This window comes from Acomys russatus, chromosome 13 (assembly GCF_903995435.1).
Source record: "Acomys russatus chromosome 13, mAcoRus1.1, whole genome shotgun sequence".
Taxonomy (NCBI): domain Eukaryota; kingdom Metazoa; phylum Chordata; class Mammalia; order Rodentia; family Muridae; genus Acomys; species Acomys russatus.
In genome coordinates, this window is record NC_067149.1 from 20,497,824 (window position 1) to 20,520,563 (window position 22,740).

At 38.1% G+C, this 22,740-nt stretch overlaps 1 protein-coding gene across 4 annotated transcripts in view; it reads left to right on the top strand.

Annotated features, from left to right (window-relative positions):
* Positions 1 to 22,740, top strand: part of Nr2c2 (nuclear receptor subfamily 2 group C member 2) — a 65,173-nt gene that overhangs the window by 23,200 nt on the left and 19,233 nt on the right. For all 4 annotated transcript variants that reach the window (XM_051154930.1, XM_051154929.1, XM_051154928.1 and 1 more), the window contains 2 exons: positions 16,320 to 16,359; positions 16,998 to 17,108. In XM_051154930.1, the coding sequence (XP_051010887.1) occupies positions 17,037 to 17,108 (72 nt within the window). In that variant the 5' untranslated portion in view covers positions 16,320 to 16,359; positions 16,998 to 17,036. The remainder of the gene's footprint in view (positions 1 to 16,319; positions 16,360 to 16,997; positions 17,109 to 22,740) is intronic.

Here is a 22,740-nt window from a genome sequence, read left to right on the forward strand (position 1 = left end):
GAACATGGCCCTCTCATTTAAGGACATCTTCACCAGCTTTTGTTTTTAATGGTGTCCTTCATCACCTAAGCTTGGCTGTCCTCAAACGCTCTCTGTGAACTAGGCAGGCCTTGAACTCTGAAATCCACCAGTCCCTGCTTTCCCAGTGGTGGGATCAAAGGCCTGTGTGTCACCTTTACTAGCCCTAAACTTTTCCTTAATTATTCTTCACAAATTGGAAGCTTAGCTAGGTGGGATCTTGCCTTGAGGTCACCACTCCCTTTATTACATTTAACATCAGGCTTTTCTTTAATCCTCTTATCTCCTTGAACACAGGATTAAGATTTATTTCACATCCTGGCACACCTTATCTCCTCACATTGTACATTTTGTATTTTTCCTTGCTCAGCTTGCTCCTTTTCATTTGTATAAGGGTGAACACTAATAACCACACTACAGAGTCAATACTAAGCTGTTTTGAGATTTCCTTTGTTAAAGCAATTAGTCCATAACTTTTTAATTTAGCCACAAAAACAAAAACCAGAAAGCAGCCACATTCTTTACAAAATATCACAAGAATAGTTTGTAGCCCGCATATTAATGTTGTCCTTTGAAACCTCTTGAGCCTGGTCCCCACAGTTTAAATCACCCTCAGCACCACTGAATTCTATGTTCTTATTAAGTATTACTTAAAGCATTCCATAGCTTTCCTAACCTAAAGCCCACATTCCCCCAAACAAAAAGCATGGTCAGGCATCACAGCAATACTTAGGAGTCATTCTGCACAGGTAATTCATTGGTGTAGCATTCTGACCAGTGGTAAGCTGTCAGAAGCTTATTCTCTTATTCATTGATTTGTCATCATAAAGATAATACTTTCATAAGTATTTAAAAAAAAAAACTTTGCAGGGCATTTTGGTGCATGCTTTTAAAACAGCACTGAGGAGGTAGAGGAAGGCAGATCTCTGTGAGATTGAGGCCAGTCTGGTTTACAAATTGAGTCTAGGACAGCCAGGCCCCTGTTACAAAGAGGAAACCCTGTCTTACAAAAACAAAAACAAAACAAAAAACAAAACCACAAACCAAACAAACAAAAACCCCAAAACAGAACTCAAAACCCAAAAAACTTTAATTCCGTTATGCTGACACTTCTTGTTTTGTTTTGCTTTGAGACAGGATTTCTCTGTGTAGCCTGGACTCATTTTGTAGACTAGACTAGTGTTGAATTTACTGTTATACAACTATATTTGTTTCTCTTAGCTTATTTCTTAACCCAGCTATCACAAAAATTATGAGACTCTTTTATAATACGAGGCTTCACAACACAATCTGAGCAGCTTAAGTCTGTTCTTAACCCTTTATGCTATTTTGTCTTACTCCCAGTGATACTTGTACTTCTGTAGCTTTCCTTGGCTCCAGCTCCTTCCTCCTCAACTTCCTTCCTCTTCTCCTTGTGGCTCCTTCCCCAACTCCTCTCCTGGCTGCCAGGAAATCCAGCCCTATTCTCTCCCCTGCTCATTGATTGGCTGTAAACTGCTTTATTGACTTAACAGATGGACATTCGGGGAACAGAGTTTACACAACATTTAGACAGAAAATCAGAATTTAAACTACACAATAACCTTATGCCTACATTTCCCACTTTTAGTCTAATAAAAGGCTCGTTTTCTTACAGTAATGAACTATGGAACATAACAATTGTGAAAATTATTAGATAAGACTTGTATTTGTATAAAGTATTTTACTGTCTATCAATTTCTATCATCCTAAACAAATTAAATTTAACTGTGAGACTATAACTGTCTAGTCTCAACCCCATCAGAGACTCAAGAAGGAATAAATATTACCTAAGTATGTAGGTTGTGCAGGCAAGCAGCTTCCAAAAGTATAGACATGACAGAGATATTTAGCTGCCTGGATAGTCCCTCAAATTTTTTCTATAGCATTAGAGCATCATCTTCAGCCTTTTGGCCCAGAATATTTGATAGACTTTTCTGTGTAGCAGGGATTATAAAGGACTTGCCTACCTTGTCCTTACAAAGCACTCAGTCAACTCTCCTGCATCCAGTCTGTCCTGTTTGGACAGTATTCTGTACGTAATTGATACAATGGCATTCATATGTAGCTTGCCACATATGAAGAAGCCTTTGATGCCCTTTGAAGTAGAATGCCCGGAGCAGATCTGTCTCGTGCCAAACAAAAAAAGAAAACCTTTAAGTAACTACAATCTTTAAATGCCATATTCTGTAGATCTCTGAGGTTTTTGAAGACATCTATCTATCTATCTATCTCTCTATCTATCTATCTATCTGAATTGCTTGTTTCTAGGAAACACATTTCTGTAATTAAGCTAGTATCTAACATGAAAATGAGTTTGATTGTCTGACTAATATATATTTCTTATCCTAAACAGTTTGTAATAGTAGTTTTAAAAATGACTAGAACTTAGCATTGCAGTTTTAAGAATTACATAGATACAATACTTTAGCATGTTGTAACAAAAGATAATGCCAAGATCTATACCAATGTAAGAATTTTGGCTTATAAATGTTCTTTGGTCTAAAAGTAGATTCAATAATCTACCCTTTTACTTATTATTTCTATAACCAACCCCTTTAAACAATAACAAACATCTGTTATCCATAGAATAACCAAAAACCATCCACCACCACCCACTCCCGCATGTGAATGGCACATAGATTTTTTGGGGGGAGGGCTAAGAAAATTGGGATATTGTCTAGTCTCAAGAAAACTAGCTGAAACATTTGCTGTCCAGTCTTTGAATGCTGAGGAAGTTCAAAACTTAACTGACGTCCTGACTGGAGTCTGTGATGCTGGGTGATTTAGACAGCCATTTTGAAATTGTCCCAGATGAAGATTTTCAAGAAAACATTGTCATTGAGGCCATCTGTGAGGTAGGCTCACCTGGGCTACTTGTCTTGTCTTTTCTTGGTGTCTTGTTCTTTTGCTCTGTAAAATTCAACTTTGAAAGGTATTACACATTTTTGTATTAATATATGTATGGGCTGTTCACTGAGCACAGTTCAGTTTAAGATGATTCTTTGTAAAAACAAATTTTTATCTATGCCAGCTCAAAGAATGGCTTTATAAGTTCAGAGGATTTTATAGCCAGAAGCTTATTGCCGTGTATAAATGAAGTCTTGGCTGGAGACATTTTCATGTCTCAGTCAGTCTCAGAGCTGTTCCCATGTGGAGGGATCAACAAATTATGTTACCTGTATGGCAGTTTGAAGTCATATAAGTATAGACTGCTATAATTTAGCAGTCTCCTTTTTACCAAGGTCTGTTTTATTTTGACCACTCTCAAAGGGGATATATATTACCATTTATCATGTTGAAATCAAAGCAAGGTTGTATAGATCTAAATATACTCTCTGGGTTCTCGGGCCAAGCTGCTACCTGTCTCTCATAAGAAGGCCTCATGTTTAAAGAGACAAGCCAGTTGCCATGAGCAATAGAAAAGGCATATGTTTTAAATAAACCTTATATAAACTCTTTTTCAATTTTAGAGTTTAAGCATACCCTAGGAATCTTGTACCTGGGTTTTTACATTTGTTGTGGCTATTTTTGTCCCACCTCCTTTTTCCATATAGGATGGACGGTTCTGCCTTTTAAGGATATAAATTGTAGCCTTTGAGTTTTTTGGGACCTAACTAGACTGGTGTGTGCTTTGCCACCTGTATAGTCCCCTGTGTCTATTTGCATCAGGCGTGACCACCAACTGTCCACCATGAAAATGTCTCATGTTTAGAGGGATAAGCCAGCTGCCAGAGCAGTGACACCTCAACTTAGCATACAAACGCTTTTTGACTTGGGAGGTGTGCAGCTTGCATGTGTGTCTCCCAGCCCAACTTCGGGTCATTGCGTTGACTAATAGAACATATCTCTCAAATGCCCTTTGGCACCAGTTCTCCCCTGGAAGCCCCACTTTCTAAGGATATTGGCTGGCCTTTTTAGAGCAGTGTGACACCATTTCTCATTACATAAAGCTAAGATTAATGTGTATCTGTCCTTTAGATCAGTAAAGGCATGTCAAAAAGAACTTACATAGTAACTTTTAAGGAAAAGATTGTCATTTTGAATCCTAGGCTGTCTTTGTAAGTGACTTATCAGCAGGGAGTTCCCACCCAGATTTTGTTGTGTAAATCAGGCTGATCCAGAACTCCAAGATCTCTCAATTTCATATCATTGTAACTCAAACCTTAGACAAAAATCAAGCAAAGAAACAAACAAACAAATCTTAAGTTTTAGGTCGATTCAATAAGGGAAGCCCTGTTCATCATTTTTTGGAATGTAATTGTTAAAACATATAGGTGGACCCTTTCCAGAAATAGCTGACAAGCACCTTGTAGCTAGAGAGCCCTGAGCTCCATCTGCTGTCATTCTCTATCGGGAAGAGTTTGGTCTTCTTGATTTCTCTCTTGTGTGTGTGCATGATCTTCAAGAGGCCTTCCTCTATCATATCTGATTTTTATCAGTTTTGATGGAGCTCATAATTTCTCCTTTCCTGTATGAACATACACAAAACCTCTACCCCAGCGTAACCCACTTCCTGTTCTCCACTTTGAGGTCAGGGTGTCCTTGAAGTAGACAGGCTGATCTAACTCAGCAGATTGTTCTATCATCCAATGTCTCTCAGCAGCCATTGTTTTTGTTCATTAGCATTAAAAAAAATTAAGGTCAATAAGGCATTATGTAATCTATCTCTGGGGGATCACCTTTGAAACCCATCTTTGTTTGGTAAGCATTTCTTTTAAAGTATGATTGGATCTTTCAATGACTGCTTGTCCTATAGGATTATGTGGAATATCTGTAACATGGTTAAGTTATAATACGTTAAAAAATGTTTCATTCTATTAGAGACATATGATGGAGCATTATCAGTCTTAATTTGGTTAGGTGTACTCATAATTGCCATAACTTCTAATGTGTAATAACAGTATCAGCTTATTGAAATCTTGAATATGTGTCTATAGTACGGTGCACATACTGCATTTTCCGGTGTGTAAGATGACTCCCAACTTTAACTTTACCTTTAACTTTTCCAGTTAAAATATAGATTAAAAAATATGCATACATACATATATACATACATACATACACACTTGCCATATAAGACTACCCTCTTCCAACACACACCCTGTGCAGCAGAATCAGGCTGCAAACTCTGTTTTAACTGGAAAGTTAAGTTAAAGTTGGGGTTGTCTTATACACCAGTTTACCAAGCTCTGTAAAATGAAATGCATCCATTTACCAAATTTTATTTCTTTGACTACCTTTAAGGTTACTTCCTGAAGGTAATGGAGTTTGTTTATATAAAGAACAAGTAGGACATTATCTCATAATTTCCTTGGCTTGTTGTTAAATGATAGAAAATTCCTTCTTTAAACCTTTGCTATTAACATGGTGGTTGTTTTGTTTTAATGAAACTCTGAAGCTGCTAACACACTTTCTATCAATAGTTGATGAATTTCATCATTACCTTATATTAGAGGGCCTGGTAGACCTGTATGAGATCTTATATGTGTTAGATACAGTGGATGATTTCTATTTCTGATCACTTGTAATTGATTAATAGTGAAGTTAAATGGAAATCATCCTGAGGTAGATCGGCAGTTTCTATATGCAAAACAACTCTTTCAGCATACTGACAGTCTGTTACAATATTAGGAGATTCTTTAGACTCTGATAACATCATCAGAGTTGCATATAACTCAGATTTTTTAACAGAATCATAAGGACTCTCAACCACCTCTGTTTTCTGACTTATAACCTGCCTTTTTTTTTTTTTTAAACTTGCATCAGCGTAAGATGTAGGAGCATCAGAAATTGAAATTCTCTTTACTATGCAAGGAAGAATCTAATTAGTTCTTTTTTGAATTGAAGTCACTTGCTTTTGGGGTATCTGTTGTTAATTTCTCCCAAAAAAGATCACTGCAAGCTCTCTGCTAATGTTCATTGTTTGCTCAATGTAAAAGGTACTACAATCTCAGCTGGATCTATTCCAGCTAATTGACAAAGTCTCATTTTTCCCTTTATGATCAATTCAGAAACCTTTTCTATGTAGATTTAAAATTTTTTACTTTGTTTATGTGATAAAAATATCCATTCGAAGATACAATTTTGTCTCTGTGTAAGAATTCTTGTGAGAGAATGAATAGAAGGCAAGATAACCAAAATATAGTATGTGTTTGGATCAAGGCAGTCTATATGTGAGTGTTGTAATTTCCTTTCTACCAGAGCCAATTCCTTTTCAGCTTCAGCTGATAACTTTCTTGGGCTATTTAAGTATTTTAAGTCCTTAGCACCTTGTAAGGTTTCAAAGAAATTACTTAGCTCTTGGGTAGTCAAACCAATTGTAGGCTACAGCCAGTTAGTATCTCCTAGCAATTTTTGAAAGTTATTAAGAGTCATTAATTGGTCTCTCCTGATTTTTACTTTCTATGTTCTAATTTTCTGTAGGCCTATTTTGTATCCTAGATAAGAAACAGAATCTCCTCTTTGTATTTTTTTAGGGAACAATCTGTAATCCCCAATAAGGCAACGCTCTAGTTATTTCATCAAAAATCTTTTCTAATATACTCATACTCGCATCTGAATCAGCCAATAAGATATCATCCATATAGTGGTAAATTATGGGCTAAGGAAATTTCTTACAAATCATCTCCATGGCTGTTGCACGGAATATTGACACATGGTAGGACTATTTTAACATTCTGGTGAAACTTTTCAATGATATCTCTTTACTGGGCAGCTTCTATTAAAAGTAGATACTGAGTTCTCTATCGGGTTCATGTAAAAGAATTGTGAAAAAGCTATCCTTTAGATCAATCACTATAATAGGCCATTCCTTAGGTAACAAGGATTCTGGATTGTAAAGTTCTCTTTGGCTGAATAATTTTATTAATTGCTCTGAGATCTGTTAATGATCCTCCATTTGCCAGATTTCTTTTTGATGACCAATACAGGAGAATTCCAAGGGCTGTTAGACTCCTATATGTTGAGCCTCCAGCTGTTCTAGTGCCTGTAAATTTTCTTTAGGCATAGACCATTGTTCAATCCAAATAAGTTTGTCAGTCAACCACTTTAGTGGCAAGGCGGTAGGTGTTTTATCAGCAGTGGTTCACCAATATAAAGTAGAAGATTCAGCCCTTGTTGTATCTTGCTTATGGACAGCTTGGATAGTCTGTAACTGTCTTTAATAACCCTTTTTATAATCTTAACTTTTTTTAAAATCAGGAGTGTCACCTGTTTTCTGCCTTGTCTCCGAAATTAGAGGGATGTTAATCCAGGTTTTCCATTGTTGTAACAGATCTCTTCCCCATAAGTTTATGGCTATATCACCTCCGTATGGCCTTAATTTTCCTATTTGACCTTCTAGCTCTGTACATTTAAGTCATCTGACACTTTGTCTTATTTGAGACAATGTTCTAATCCCTAGGAACTGTGTAGATACTTTTTGAAGTGGCCAAACTGGATGCCCCATTATCCAGTAACCCCTCAAATTCAATGCCAGCTAACTGTAATTTTAACTTTGGCCTCTCATCATTTATAGTAGTTTGCCAAAATACTTGGGTTTTGGTATCTTCAGCACCTCTCATTTTACCCCTAGGAGCAGCCTTATCTCCATTAAATGGTTTTTCTTTTTCTTTGTTTGTTTTTTGTTTTTGTTTGTTTTGATTTTTTTTTTTTTTTTTTAAGGCAGAGTTTCTCTGTGTAGACTTGGCTGTCCTGGACTCGCTTTGTACATAGGCTGGCCTCAAACTCACAGCAATCCACATGCCTCTGTCTCCCAAGTGCTGGGATTACAGGTGTGCACCACTATGCTTGGCCCAAGGCTTGGAGTTTAAATGGCCTTTAAAAACTGCTAAATGGTTTTTCTAAGTCTTCAGTGGCCCTGTTTGTCCTATCAGACTGTGAATTGTCTTGTTCTTTAGGATAATCCTATTTTTGGTGGACAGGAAATGAGTGGCTCATCTTGGCCAGCCATAACTCTGCATTAATCATTGTTCACTACAAAAACAAGCATTTGACCAATGCCAGGGGCAGAACAATCTAAAGATATATGCTATCATGAATAACCAGAATTATGTGTTCTTCATCACAAATTACTTATGGAGATATCTTCTACCAATCTTTGGCTTAAATTAAAACAAAGATAGATAGATAGATAGAGTGTGTATGTATGCATGTGTGCACACAAGTGTAAGAGTATATATACACTTGCCATAGCACAAGGACAGAGCATAGGAGTTGGTTCTCTTTACCAGATAGGTCCTGGCAAGTGAACTCAGTTGTTAGGCTTGGCAGAAGTGCTTTTACTTGCAAGATGCCAGCCCCTGTCTTGTCTTTGAATTTTGACATATCTAAAGAACAAAATGTTTTTATTTTAGTGACAAGTTATTTTATGAATTAGACTTTTGATTTTATATCTAAAACCTTTACCTAACCTAAGGCCACAGGATCTTCTCTCCTTGGAAGTTTTATAGTTCTAGAGTTAACATTAATAATCTTTACATTTTATACTTAGTTACAATACAGTCAGCATCTGATGTGTCTGGGGAACTTCTTTGACATTTTAGTTTGATGTGTTCACTTCCAGCCTTCCCTGTATACATGAATGCTGTGTAATTTAGAAGCCTCCAGGTTTCCTTGTTGGGGTGTTGCTTTGCTTTAATGGTCATAGAGATGGAACCCAGGGCTTATATGTATGCAGATAAGTGTTCTACCACTGACTTGCCCTTCAAACCCAAGAAACAAAGTTTTTAAGTTCAACATAAGTGTATGCTCCACTGCTCATCAGGAGTAGCCAGTTAACTTGGTGTTGGTTTTTAGTGGCTTCAGATATGGACACCCTGGTTTTCCTTGCCATATTGTAATGTTCCATGGGGTTGGATCTTTATTTGTCCACTCCATTGTGATACACATTTAAGTTTTTTTTTCAAAGTTTCTCATGTAAATAGTGCTGCAAAGAACATCTTTGTATACTTCCTTGGGCTTACGTGTGGGAGTATTTCTTTAAGACTAAAAGTTGAGTTGCTAAATCAAGATCTATGAGAGTCAAATTGGATCTCTTGGGTGTTTATTCTTAATAGTTTAAAAAAAAATTATATAACTTTACCTGCAAGAAGTAGATAGACCACAATTTACCTCAAATTTAATATATAATTCATTGAGTATGAATTGTAATTGATTTCCTTCTAATCCAGTGCCCTCTTTATATACTGGTATTTTTTATTATCTAAAAATGATATTAATAGAAAATATAGCCATTTATAAACAAATAATAATATTGCAACTACCTTCAGAGAAGAAGTAAAAGGAAAAAAGTATTTTTATTGCATGTTTCATGTTAGTCAGGCCTAGGTATCATAGCTGATAGGATGGGAGAGGTCAGGTGATGCGCATCTTTAAAAAAGCTGTGTGACCTAAGAGCAGTAAGAAAATGAAAAGCATACTGTTGAACTGTAATAGAACTGAGGTTAGAAAAAGTAAGGCTAGATTTGTGTTATGAGAAATGAGTAGACTAGAGGAGTTGTCAGAAGGGAGAAAATGAGGAAGCTTGGTGCCCTTGCACAAGAGTTGTAGCTTATGTAGAAGTATGCCAAAAATCATGTCTGTGCTGTGTCTTGGCACAAAGAAATGCTGCTTTTTTTTTTTTTTTTTTGTAGAGAGTACCAGCTGTCTTGGATTTTCATTGCATTGGAGGTATGTGGTTAGTGTGCAATCCTTTAAAAAGATTTGAGAAATTGTACAATTTTACTTGCTACAGGAAATAGTGAATTTAGTCCTCTCAATGAAGCAAGGAGGCATTAAGCTCAGTTTTAGGCAGAGAGTTAGCATATCAAATGGGCCCAAAGCTTCCTACAAGGAAGCCATGATACTTAGTTTGGATGGTTTCAATGAACTAAGCTGCTCGTTGGATGGTTCTGTCTAACTTTGTAGGTAAAGAAACAGCCTAGTTTTTAAAAGTCTTCAGTGGCAACCCTTTAATAGTCACAAGGACAGAATACTTTTATACCTTATCTTAATAAAAATAAAAAGTTTTATTGCTTCCTAGATGGGCTACAAGACAAGTTTTTTGTTTTTGTTTTTTTCAACTCGTTGGGATGGTTCTGTCTAACTTTATAGGTAAAGAAACAGCCTAGTTTTTAAAAGTCTTCAGTGGCAACCCTTTAATAGTCACAAGGAGAGAATACTTTATCTTAATAATAATAAAAGGGTTTATTGCTTCCTAGATGGGCTACAAGTTTTTTTTCCAAATAAGGAAAAATATTTTAGATTTGTAAAAAATAAGGGTATTCAAAGTACCAAAGTTTAGCAATATATGTGGTTTGGGAGGGTAACCTTCATGGGAAGTTCTTTAATTATAAGAAGAACATCAGATATAAGATGGCCACTACCTGTATCCCCTCACCCACCTCCTCTACCCCAATTATGGTTGCTGTTTTCCTCTGTGAGTTTTTTTGTTTTTTGTTTTATCTACAGGCCTAGCCCTTTACCATATAAAAGATAAGCTTTAGGAAGGCCAGAGCCTTTGTTATGTTTGCTGCTGTGTTCCCTGGGCCCTGTATATTTTCTTGGAGTATAGTGAGCACTACTTTTTGCTTGTTGGGCTAGGCATACTAGTGCGCTTCTATCACTTGGGAAGCAGGTAAGGTATATTTGAGGCCAGCCTGATATTACATAGCTTCAGGCCAGCCAGAGCTGTGTAATGAGACCTGTCTCTAAAAGCAAAATAGAATTTGCTTATTGGATGAATAAATTTATATGCATTTATTCAATTGTAACCATAGTGTGCATACTACTTTGTGTTTCCATGATGCTGTTTCACAGAATATTCTATCTGCAGCTTCCTATATGGCCTGCAAGAACATAATTTCTCGTAGCTGTACTATACTGTATAATAGAATATAGCATACCATACCAACCCATTACCTGGCGTGGGGCATATACATTATTCTACCTTTCTCTGTCATAAATTAACACCAACACATGTATCCATTCTTTACTAGTCAAAGTGTCTAATAGCAAATAAGGGAAACCAACTGTTGCTATTTTTTAAGTAGTAACTCTTAAAGAATATTGAATTATGTGGAAGTGGATGGATGGACAGAAAGAGTGAGATAAGTGTTGCATAAATGAGGCAGAAAGAGCCAGTTTTAATTGCTTGAGTATCTGAAGGGCTGCCATGGAACTATAAATAATCTGGCATTTTCTGCTTCTGTAGCTGGTGGTATGCTTTTTCCCACCCGACCTTTAATGAGGAGTCCCTTTTTATATCTTTGAAAGATAATTGGGGCTAAAGCCATTTTTGTGCAGAAGTTTGGTCCTGGAGTTTCTTACCTCTCCTTGTCCCTCTTTTCTTTCATAGGCACTTACTGGCTATAACTAGTGGGTTCTTGGAACTATAAGTAATTGTTGATGGAGGGAATTTCAGTCCATTTTCTCTAAAAGAGACTTCATCTTCTTTCTGAAATATTCTTTTGGAGTATAGTATCTGAGTTTAACTTACATTGCTTTAAATTAATGCACATACAAACTTCTGAAATGGGAAAGTTTTTTTTGTTTTGTTGTTTTTTGTTTTGTTTTTTGAGGTGAAGCCTTATGTATGTATCACTCAAGCTGGAGCTAGAACTCACTATGTAGCCAAAGATGCCCTTGAACTTCTGATGGCCTTGTCTTTGCCTCTCCAAGTGCTGAGACCACAAGCCTTTGTTACCATGCCTGGTTTATGCAGTGCTGGGAATCTAACTAACCTAGGCCATACTGAATGCTAGGCAAGCAGTCTCTGGACTGTTCTACTTCCCTAGCTCAACTTGAACTTAAATTTTAAAATTTGCTATCTCCACTTCATCTCCAACCCATTTTTAAAAACAAAAACAGCTCACTGAACCTCTTTCTTCCTTTTCCTTAGACTTTTGTTTATATTTTAATGATTGTGACCATTAATTTGTACTAATTGTTTGTTGAAATGGTGTGTGCCTGGATTAAGCAGGAGACTACCCTTTGGCCTTATAGCAGATGCTTATGTCTCAAAGCCAAAGAGTCTTTTTTTTTTTTTTTTATTCTTGTTACATCTCAATGGTTATCCCATCCCTTGTATCCTCCCATTCTTCCCTCCCTCCCATTTTCCCCTATGACTGTTCCTGAGGGGGATTTCCTCCCCCTGTATATGCTCATAGGGTATCAAGTCTCTTCTTGGTAACCTGCTGTCCTTCCTTTGAGTGCCACCAGGTCTCCCCCTCCAGGGGACATGGTCAAATATGAGGCACCAGAGTTCCTGTGAAAGTCATACCCCACTCTCCACTCAACTGTGGAGAATGTTCTGTCCATTGGCTAGATCTGAGCCAAAGAGTCTTTGTGTTAGTGTTTGTAAAATTGCACCTCTAAACTTATTGGTGTCTCAGGAGCTCTCTTTCCTCAGTAGCCTTGGACAAAGAGTTGGCTAAACTTGAAGCAATCCTGTGCACCTCTGGCATCCTTTATGCAACTGACAAATTTGTTACCCATCTTCCTACCCAGACTTGAGACTGGGGCTTCAGCTCTGCCTTGTGTTTGTGTTCAGGGCATGTGTTTGGTGAATGTAGGTAATGTTAAATCTGAAAATTACAAGGAGAAAGGCCAAATCCATGAGCCAGACATGGTGGCACACACCTTTAATCCCAGCACTTTGGAGGCATAGGCAGGCGAATCGATGTGAGTTCGAGGCTAGCCTGGCTTACAAAGTGAGTCTAGGACAGCCAAGCTACACAGAGAAACCCTGTGTTAAATAACAAAAACAAACAAAAATCCATGGTTGTCCAATTGAAGCAAGCTTTATTAAATACTGGTCAGGAAGATGGACACTGGCCAGGTCTATAGCTAGGATTCCCAGAGAAATGCCAATGAGTTAGGTTAGTCTGGTCTTATATAGGCAGGACCCACAAAGCTATGGTACTTCCAGCTGTTGTGCAACCAGGGGCAAGCATACATCCTGACATCCTTCCTGCCTATATACCTCCCAACTGCACATCATGTGCAGTTCATGAACAACAGCCCCCAGCATTCCAGGAAGTTTTCTGCCCATGGGCAAATGAGGCTTACAGGTTAGTTAACCTTAGCTCTTGTAGACCGTAAACAAGTTCATTCTGTTCTTGGAGTGGTTTTTGTATGTAGTGCAGAACATTTGTTGTTGTCTGTGCTTCAAAGATTCTATATCTGTAGAAATATTAGCTCAGACATAGTAAAGTTACTACTGTATGCAAAACATCCGTGTTTTCCAAATCTGCTCGCTATTCCATGTAGTTTTAAAATTGCTTCTAGTTGTTTGTTCTCCATGGTAACATTCTGTGAGCTCACTAAAGAAAGGTGATCTGTAAAGGGAAAGGTGTTGGGGTTTAACAAAGGAAGGCTTGGTAATGTAGTATACATCTTTCCAGAAGCAGGCATGCAGTCAATAGACTGCTTCAGCAGCTGGCAGAACAGCAGGAACACTTCCAATTTTGCTTCCTTGGAAATGATAGTATGTCCTTGACCTTCAGTAAAGCGGGCTCACAGAAAGGGCATCATCTTTTTTTGTTTGTTTTTTGAGACAGGGTTTCACCATGTAGCCTTAAAAGAGCATTTTTAAACAGCTCTGTGTGGTATGGTAAATGGAATGTGCACAGGAGAGTTTGAAGGGACAGGTCTGCAGACTCTACTCGCCAACCCCTGGCTGGTTTGGTTATTATTTGGCTTGGGAAGTTGCTGAGGAAAAAAATGTAAATAAAGCTGCTGAGAACAATTGGCTGGGGTGTTTGTGTGTGTGTGTCTGTGTGTGTGTGTCTGTGTGTGTGTTTTGGTAGAGTAGGGAGGAGTAGAAGAAAGCAAACCTGTGGGGTAGCACAGGAAATCTTCTCTACTTGTGTGTCCTGTCTGTCTTCAAGTAAGACCATCTTTATGCTGCTTCTGACATTGTGATGTTTGGCCTTAATTGTCAACTTACCAGAATTGAGAAATGGACAATCAGTAAAAAGTACACAGCTATTGTATCAGTAGCATTTCATGAACCAGATAAGGAAGGCACTGACCTGACAAATTGATTCATCCCTTGATGGAGGCATAATATGAAGACATTGGTGGGAAGTGGTGAAATGTAGGAGGTGGTGGTTTGTTGCAGGAGTTAAGTCATAGGAGTGTGTTCTTGGGGCTGTAGTTCTGTGGCCCCTTTCCCTGTATTTTCCTGTTTCTTGCTTACCAAGTGAGAGCAGCTCTATGCTGCCTCATTGCCTCTATGATGATTGAAAGCTCTGAAACAGCGAGATAAAATAATTCCTCCATTTACATTATTTTTTTATTATTTGTTATAGCAGCACAAAAAGCATAGCACAGCTACTATATTCTATTTCCAAGGGCTCAGGAGTCTAGACTACTAGCCTTATCACTTCCAGAACTGTGCATCCCTACACTGATTCCCAAGGATGCTTGAAGCTATTTTCTCAACCTAAATTTAATACTGAACTCACTGCCAGTAAAAGAACAAATAATAGCAGGAAGATAGCATCAAACCAGTTTCTTATAAACATCTAGTAGAAACTAATTTAGGAAGCCCTTTAAGACAGACAGCTGGCTTTACCCCCACCAATTGTAGGCAGAACAGTGTGTCTCTCTGGGGTTAGGCTTCCAAGCACAAGAACACATAGCAACAAAGAGAGATGGCATCAAATTGGGTACTTACCACATCCAGCAGAAATAGACTGGAGAGAGAGGCAGAGACAGGTGGATCTCTGTGAGTTCGAGGCCAGCCTGGTCTACAAAGTGAGTCCAGGACAGCCAAGGCTACATAGAGAAACCCTGTCTCGAAAAGAAAAAAAAATAGACTGGAGAAGTTGGAGCATTCAGCCGAAATTCCACCTTGAGGGCTGAGCTTCCCCTTGGCTGAACTCCTTGCCTTGTCTTAACTTCTCCTAACTGTACTTTCTTTATCCATCATCTATTAATGGCACTTGGGTGAGCCCATAACTTGGTTGTCTTGAATACTATACTGAAATACAGACATCTCCCATAAATTGATTTCCTATCTCATGTAGATAAATACCAGGATTGAGAGTGGTGGATCGCCACATTGCTTTGATTACTATAGGTTTTAGAATGTTTAAAATGGAAGATTGTTTTGTTCTGGGTTCCTTGCATTTCACCTGAATGTTAGGAACAACAGATCAATTTGTGGAGGTGGAAAAACAGCACCTGGGTTTTCAGCAGGGATGACATTAAATCTGTCAGTTTAGGGAACAGTGCCTATTAGCATTCTGTTCTGGTCTGTGAACATGGATAAAACTTAGGCTGTTTTAATTCTTTCAGTGGTATTTTCTGGGTATTTTAAATTTTTCTTTGCTTGCTTTTTTGGAGAGGGGGATGGGGGCAAGTTCTCACTCTATAGCCCAATCTAGCCTGTATAGAGCTTATGTATCTCTGGTTGGCTTCAGACTAACAGCAATCCACCACTGCTTCAAGTTTCTGGGATTATATGTATGAACACATGACTTGTTTATACTTTGCTAAATTTATTCCCATGTTTTGTTCTTTTTTTTATATCATCAATGAGATTATTTTCTTAATTTTGTTCTCATATTGTGTATTGCCAATGTATAGAAATACAGTTGATCTTATACTTGTAACATTGGAACTCCAGCCAGTTATGAGGGAATTTTTGTGGATTCTGTAAGATTTTTATGTAAGAACATTTAATATGCATATGGAGATAGTTTTACTTTTTCTTTACAACCATGATATATGTCTTCTTTCTTGAGTTTTCATCCTTTCTTTCCCCTTCTCCTTCTTTTAGTTTTCTCCTCTCTCTAACTAATTTCCCTGCTAGCAGTTCCAGTACATTTACACAGTGGTGAAAACATACCTGATATTCTCATCTTGGGGAAAAGCTTTTGTCCTCTTTTATTAGATGAATGCCTTCCTAATTTCTAATTTATTGAGTTTTGTTTTTAAATCATGAAAGGGTGTTAGGTTTTGTCAAATGCCTTCTGTCTGTTCTGTCCATTAAGTGATCTTGCAGCTCTTGCCAAACTGATTTCCATGCACTGAACCAGCCTTGTGTTCCTTAGATAAGCTGCACTTAGGCATGCTACTGGATTCAATTTGCTTTGTTGTTGTTGTTTTTGTTTTTGTTGTTGAGGTTTTACATCTATATTTGTAAGGTAATTTTCATTACATCTTTAGGTGTTGAGCAATATTGGCCTCACAGAATAAATTAGTGAAGCATTTTTAGGGGGTGGGAGCCATGTCACCTTTGTATGGTTTATGATATGCTTTTAATTTAGGAAAATACTGTCTTTTTACTTCAGGTACCCAGGTGACCACTCAGCACGTTGATCTTCGCCTTTGGTAGGTATTGACTAAGTATGAGACCTGTGTTCACAGTAACCTTTGCCCAACTGCATTCTGCCTGAATTTAGGAAGTTGTTAAGACCCTTCCTTAAGTGCTGCTCCTAATAATTTTCAGGGCTGCACTGGCTCTGTTTGCCATCCATCTCTTGCAGCGATGGGAATGCCTTTCTATGAAAAATCATCACAAAAGAGGGTTTCACAGCTGGCTTTGGAAACAGTGGAAAAAATTCAAAGAGCCTCTCTAAAAAAGTTTCTTTTGATAGCTTTTTTAAAAAGGTCATGAAAAGCACTGATTTGGTTTGTCCTTGTGTTTTCAATGTCAGAAACAGCTATTTTAAGGTGTTATTTCCTTGGGACCATCATGGGCAGTATCTCACCATTTCCTTTGCTGTTGTCTTGTGTTGATACCTCAAAGTTTAAGTTTGTATTCAAGGCATAGCAAGAACAACAGGCATGCTCCTGCTGGGCATGGTAGTGCACACCTCTAATCCTGGTGCTTGGGAGATAGAAACAGGAGGGTCAGTAGTTCAATAGTTCAAGGCCAGCATGAACTTTATAAGACCCTTTAAGAAGGAAAAGAGAAGTCCATAGGAAATCACTGGGTAACTTCCTAAACCCTATGTTCTCACCCACAGGTACCACGTACACAGACCTCTCGGCCGGAATCTCCAGGGATGACCAGCCCCTCCCCGCGCATCCAGATAATTTCCACCGACTCTGCGGTAGCCTCACCTCAGCGCATTCAGGTACTCATGTCAATTCTAGTGGGTTTCTCCATTCTGTATAAAAGCAAACTTGCCTAAGAGTTCTACTACAGAATATATATACCACTTGGCACTGAGTGCAGGGTGAGCTCATTTACTTAGAAAGCAGCAGGTAAAAGTTTATATGTTTGTTACTTTTAAAGCAAAAGTATAAACTGTTGCTTCAAAATACCAGATGACATACCATTTATTATTTACTTGCTTCCAAATTGAGAGGCAATATGTATCCTACTAGGATCAGGCACCCCATGCTTGTAATCACATCCAGGCTTTTCAGTTGAAGCAATTACAATTTTAATGCTTCACTTTTCTATTTGTTAAGTATATATAATAATAGATCTTTCCCTGAATCAGCAAGTTTAATGCTTTTAAAATACTTAGAAAGGTATCTTGTACATAATCATGCTCAATTTGTGTTATCTACACATGGTAACTATTATTACTATTATTTTTATTACTACTATTATTATTAGCTACTGTTACTTAAGCAAGGTCAGGGCTGTGAATCCGCCTTTAATTCACGGAATATCTTTCTACTTTTTTGAACAAAAGATCTTTGGAAATTATGGCAAGAGACTGTGAGGAAAGAATAATGTATTGCTGTTTGATTGCCCAGCTGAATCAGAACTCATGAACAGAGATGAACACCTGGTACATGGGTGTGAAAAATAGCAACAGCAAGTAAAGTAAATAGCCTCAGCAAGTACAGACACCTGTCAAGGAACCATGGTGACTTGAGCTCAGTCCCTGAACCAACACTGGAAGGAGGAAAGAACAGACTCCCAAAAGATGACCTCAGATCTCTACATGGGCATTATAGCGTGCATGCACCTTCATTCATACATGCATCATATGCATGCACATGCGCACACGCGTGCGTGTGCGCATGCACACACACACACACACACAAACTCACAATGATAAAAAAAAAATTAAGAATTTTTTTTTTAAAGTAAAATAATTTCTGTGTTTTCAGTGTTAGTACAGATGGCCTCAGTGACATCCTTGTTCTTAGCCCATGTTTTGTCGTGAATGTTGCATCTCCTGGAGCCTGAAAAGAGAATGCACTTTTAACATTTTAGTGTATGACAGCAATGCTTAGAACCTAAATAGTGGCTTCTCAGGTAAGGTTAAGAGGGAAAGATGTCAGATTAGACAATGTTTAGCCTGAATTAAGAGACTTAGGATCCAGTCTTGTGACCAATCAGCTATATGACCCAGGCAGTTTCCAAAACCTTTGCTTCTGTACAGTGTCACTGTGGATACACACGTGCAGAAGGATGAAGTGTGGTAAGGACTGCAGCCCTTCCAATGAGCACCAAGAAAAGCTAGCAGCTATGCTGTAGGTGGTCTCCTATAGCTAAGGCTGACCTCAAACTTTCTTTGTTTCTTAGGTTGGCCTTGAACTTCTGATTCTTCTCCCTCCATATCCCCAGTACTGGAATTACAGGCTAGTGCTAACACACCTAGTTTTTGTACTATGGCTTTTAATGCCATATTTTTATACTGCTTCAAATATATAGATATAATAAATAAAATTCTGTTATAGCCTTTACTCAGATTCACTGTTTGCCATCCAATCCTGAATGTATGTTATATATATATATATTTTCTTATTGATTTGATCACAAACTATAGGCATCATTTCTTTGCACTGGGTCAATCACAGATTTCTTAAAAAAGATGATGTTCTCTTACATAATCATAATTATGTAAAGAAATACTAATACTGAAAAATGCCATTGTAGGATCCATAATTCTCATCGCACAACCTCCAGAGTTGTTTTTTATGAGTGTTCTGGGATTTTTTTGAAAGTCATTATTGGTTATGATAATTGTAATTAGATGCCAGGCAACACAGGGTAGCACAGGTGACTAGAAGCATTGCTGGTGTTCTTTGTGTGTATGGCCCTAATGGTGCAAAGATTTTAAGAAGGAAGAAGAACACAGTCTCTCAGTAGAGAAAGGGCTGGGCCTGAGAGCTGCTGTTTGGGGGATAGAAATGTAAGGCAGGAGTTGTGGAGATGATGGAGGACACAGGAAACATTAGGCACAATATTTTACCTTTTAATTCAGCTACTAAAAGGAAGATAAGTTAAAAGTGAAAAGGTATTGCATACCATTCCATTTTGGAGATGATTAAGATTTTTCTGCCTTGTTCATTCTTTAGTGGTAGACTTTGTAAGAATTCTGTGTTTTCATAACAGGGCCATATGCTCAACCATGTTCATAGCTGCTCTATACATAATAGCCAGAACATGGAAACAGCCTAAGTGTCCCTCAATAGAAGAATGGACTAAGAAACTGTGGTATATTTACACGATGGAATACTACTCAGCTATTAAAAACGAGGAATTCCCAAAATTTGTGGACAAATGGATTCATCTGGAAATTATCATAATGAGTGAGTTCACCCGAAGCAAAAAGAGACAAACGGTATATACTCACTTATATCAAGACACTAGTCCAAGGGATACGTACCATCAAAATCTTTACTTACCAAGAAAGTGGGTCAGAGGAGAGGATATCCGATTGAAACTTTAGGCAAGAGTAGCATGGAAGAATGGGGAAATAGTAGGACCCACAGGGTCCTGGAAATCTACAATAAGAACTTTATGACAGGCAGATCTGGATCCTGGGGTCCTCCTCAAACTAAGCACCAGCCAAGGAGAATATAGACAGTAAGCTTCGAACCCCTACCAAGACCTAGCCGACGAACATGATATTCTCCACCGTTGAGTGGAGAGTGAGCTCTGACTCTCACACGAACTCTGGTGCCCCTTTTCTGACCGTGTCCCCCGGATGGGGAGACCTGGTGGCACTCAGAGGAAGGATAGCTAGTTACCAAGAAGAGACTTGATATTCTGAGAGCATATATAGGGGGAGGAAGTCTCCCTCAGTCACAGACATAGGGGAGGGGAGAAGGGGAGAAATGGGAGGGAGGGAAGAATGGGAGGAAACAGGGGAAGGGCTAACAATCGAGATGTAATATGAATAAATTAATAAAAAAAAAAAGAATTCTGTGTTTTGAGCGTCTCCTGGGGTGATCTCCATCTTCCCTTTTTTCATTTGATGCTTTTCAAGAAAGCATTATTGTGACCATTGATGGACTTAAGTGTTTCTTTAAAAAAAAAAAAAAAAAAAAAAAAAAAAATATATATATATATATATATATATATATATATATATTATATTGACATTCATGTACAAATTTGGTAGGAAGCACTTTGTGCAGTTACATGTATTGTTTTTTTCCTTTTTGAAAGTTTAAGATCTTCCTTGTAGTCTGTAAGGCTTCTAGGGCTCTAACAGCCTTTCTATACCTGCTTCCCACTTTCCAGTGGCATTGTGTTTTGTGCTTTCTTTCCCACCACTTTCTGTTGTTTCTTTCTCACTCTGATATGCCAGTGATCCCTCTTATGTACTCAGAAGAGTTGTTGCTTGCCTGAGGGGGTTGGGTAGGTAATATGTACATGATGTACTAAAGTCCCACCAAGGCACAGGGTGGAAATAGGACTTTCTCAATAGAATGGTCTTTCTTTCTTCCCTTTTTCCATTTGAAGAAAATCTATATAAAAACTCATTGTGTAACTGAGGATACCTTGACTATCCACATCATGCCTCCTGATGTAATTACAAGTGTGTGGCAACACAGTGTTTGTGGTGCTTGAGGGTCAGTTGTAGGGCATGTGCATGTCAGGCACGCACTCTTTAATCAAGTGAGTCACATTTCTAGCCCTTCTTTAAAAAAAAATGCTTAAGGAATTTTATTTTTAATTTGATATTATAATTTGAGACGAGGACTCTCATAAAATCTGGAACTTGCAGTTTTGACTAACTTACCTGGGATCTACCTATCTCTACAGCCCAGTTCTCCAGTGCTGTGGTTACAGGTATTCTTTGCTATCCCCAGCTACTCCATGCGTGTTGGGAATCTGACCTCAGGTCCTGGTGCTTGCACTGGAGTCACTGCAGGGACTGAGCCATCTCCTCAGCTCTTTTTACTTTTTCAGAGAAGGATCAATGTTATGTGCGTCTTCTGTCCCTTGGTCTTCTTTTTTTTTTTTTTAAAGTGGTTTCATATTGTCTTGGTTAGGCTTCTCTTTCTATGATAGAACACAATGTGACCAAAAGCAACTTGGGAAGGAAATGGCTTTATTGGGCTTACACTTCCATGACAGTCTTATCATCTAAGGAAGTCAGGGCAGGAACCAAAGCAAATCAAGGAGGGACAGGTTTTACTGGCTTGCTTACCTTCACTATCCTGTACAGCCCAGGACACCTGCCCAGAGATGGCTGGACCCTCTTGTATAAATCATTAATAGAGAAAATGGTCCTCAGGCTTGTCTACAAGCCAATCTTATGAGGCATTTTTCTCAATTAAGGTTTCCACCTTCCTAGATAAGTGTAGGTTTGTGTTAAGTTGACAGAAAACCAGCTGTCACACATATGGTGCAAAGCAGATGCCTGTGTTTCTGTTGAGCAACTGGTTGATATCCCATTTATGTTCCCAACAATCAATCCATCCTAGAAGCATGCATCTGTTTCACCATACTTAATATCATATTGTACTTTTAAATGTCAGTTTGCTAAATGATATGTTAGTGATGTGTAGTTTTTATACTTGTAATGTCTATGTAAATGTACATAGTAAACAAAATGAACTATTGTTTTTGTGTATATTTTCAGTTTTGTTTTGTTTTGTTTGTTTGTTTTTGTTTTTCAAGACAGGGTTTCTCTGTGTAGCTTTGGCTGTCCTGGACTCCCTTTGTAGACCAGGCTGGCCTCGAACTCACAGCAATCTACCTGCCTCTGCCTCCTGATGCTGGGTATGTAACAAAAAAGTAGTGTTTTTCCCATCCTTTCCTGTACTACCACTTTTCAACCAATAGGCCTTTTGAAAATGATTCCTAATTTTGTTAAAAAGCATTTAAATATACTTTGTGATCCAAAGGGTAAGTGGCTATGCCTTTCCATAACTACTGCTCTGAAGTATCCCTGATCTTTTAGCTGAGTATACACCTTGCAGGAGAGACTAATACTTATATAGGAAATGGTATGGAGACCATCTGTAAAATGGGGAATAGTTCTGGTTTAATTGTAGTACTGGCTGTAGTCTTATTACTACCCTTCCTCTCTCCCTAATGGAAAATGTTGAAGTTCTAACAGAGTTATACTTTGGGGTGTTTGCTCCAACTGTTTGTATTGGCTGTAGCTGAGCAGATGGATTTAGGTGTCATTATTCATGTGACTAGCCATTGTCTTATTGCCTTCTCCTGTGATCCCCACTTAGGCTAAGGTAAAATTGCTCTTATGACTGTGCCTTCAGCCTGTGTTCTATTCAGAAGTATACTGTTTTGATTTCTGCTTCTATCTCATTAAATTTGAAAACATACTTCATATGCTTTCCACGCTATAAACTTTTTTACAGTGCATTTTAAGAGCCAGAATGTAGTTTCTGTTTGTGACTATCCTGTGCAAGTCTGAGAAGTAGAGGTATTGTGGGTATTAGAGGGATTGTCATATGAATGCCATTTATGTCAAGCTGATCATGCTGCTTAGCCTACTAGTTCCTTATTAGTTTGTATGCCTGCTTGCTGGTATTTACAGGAAG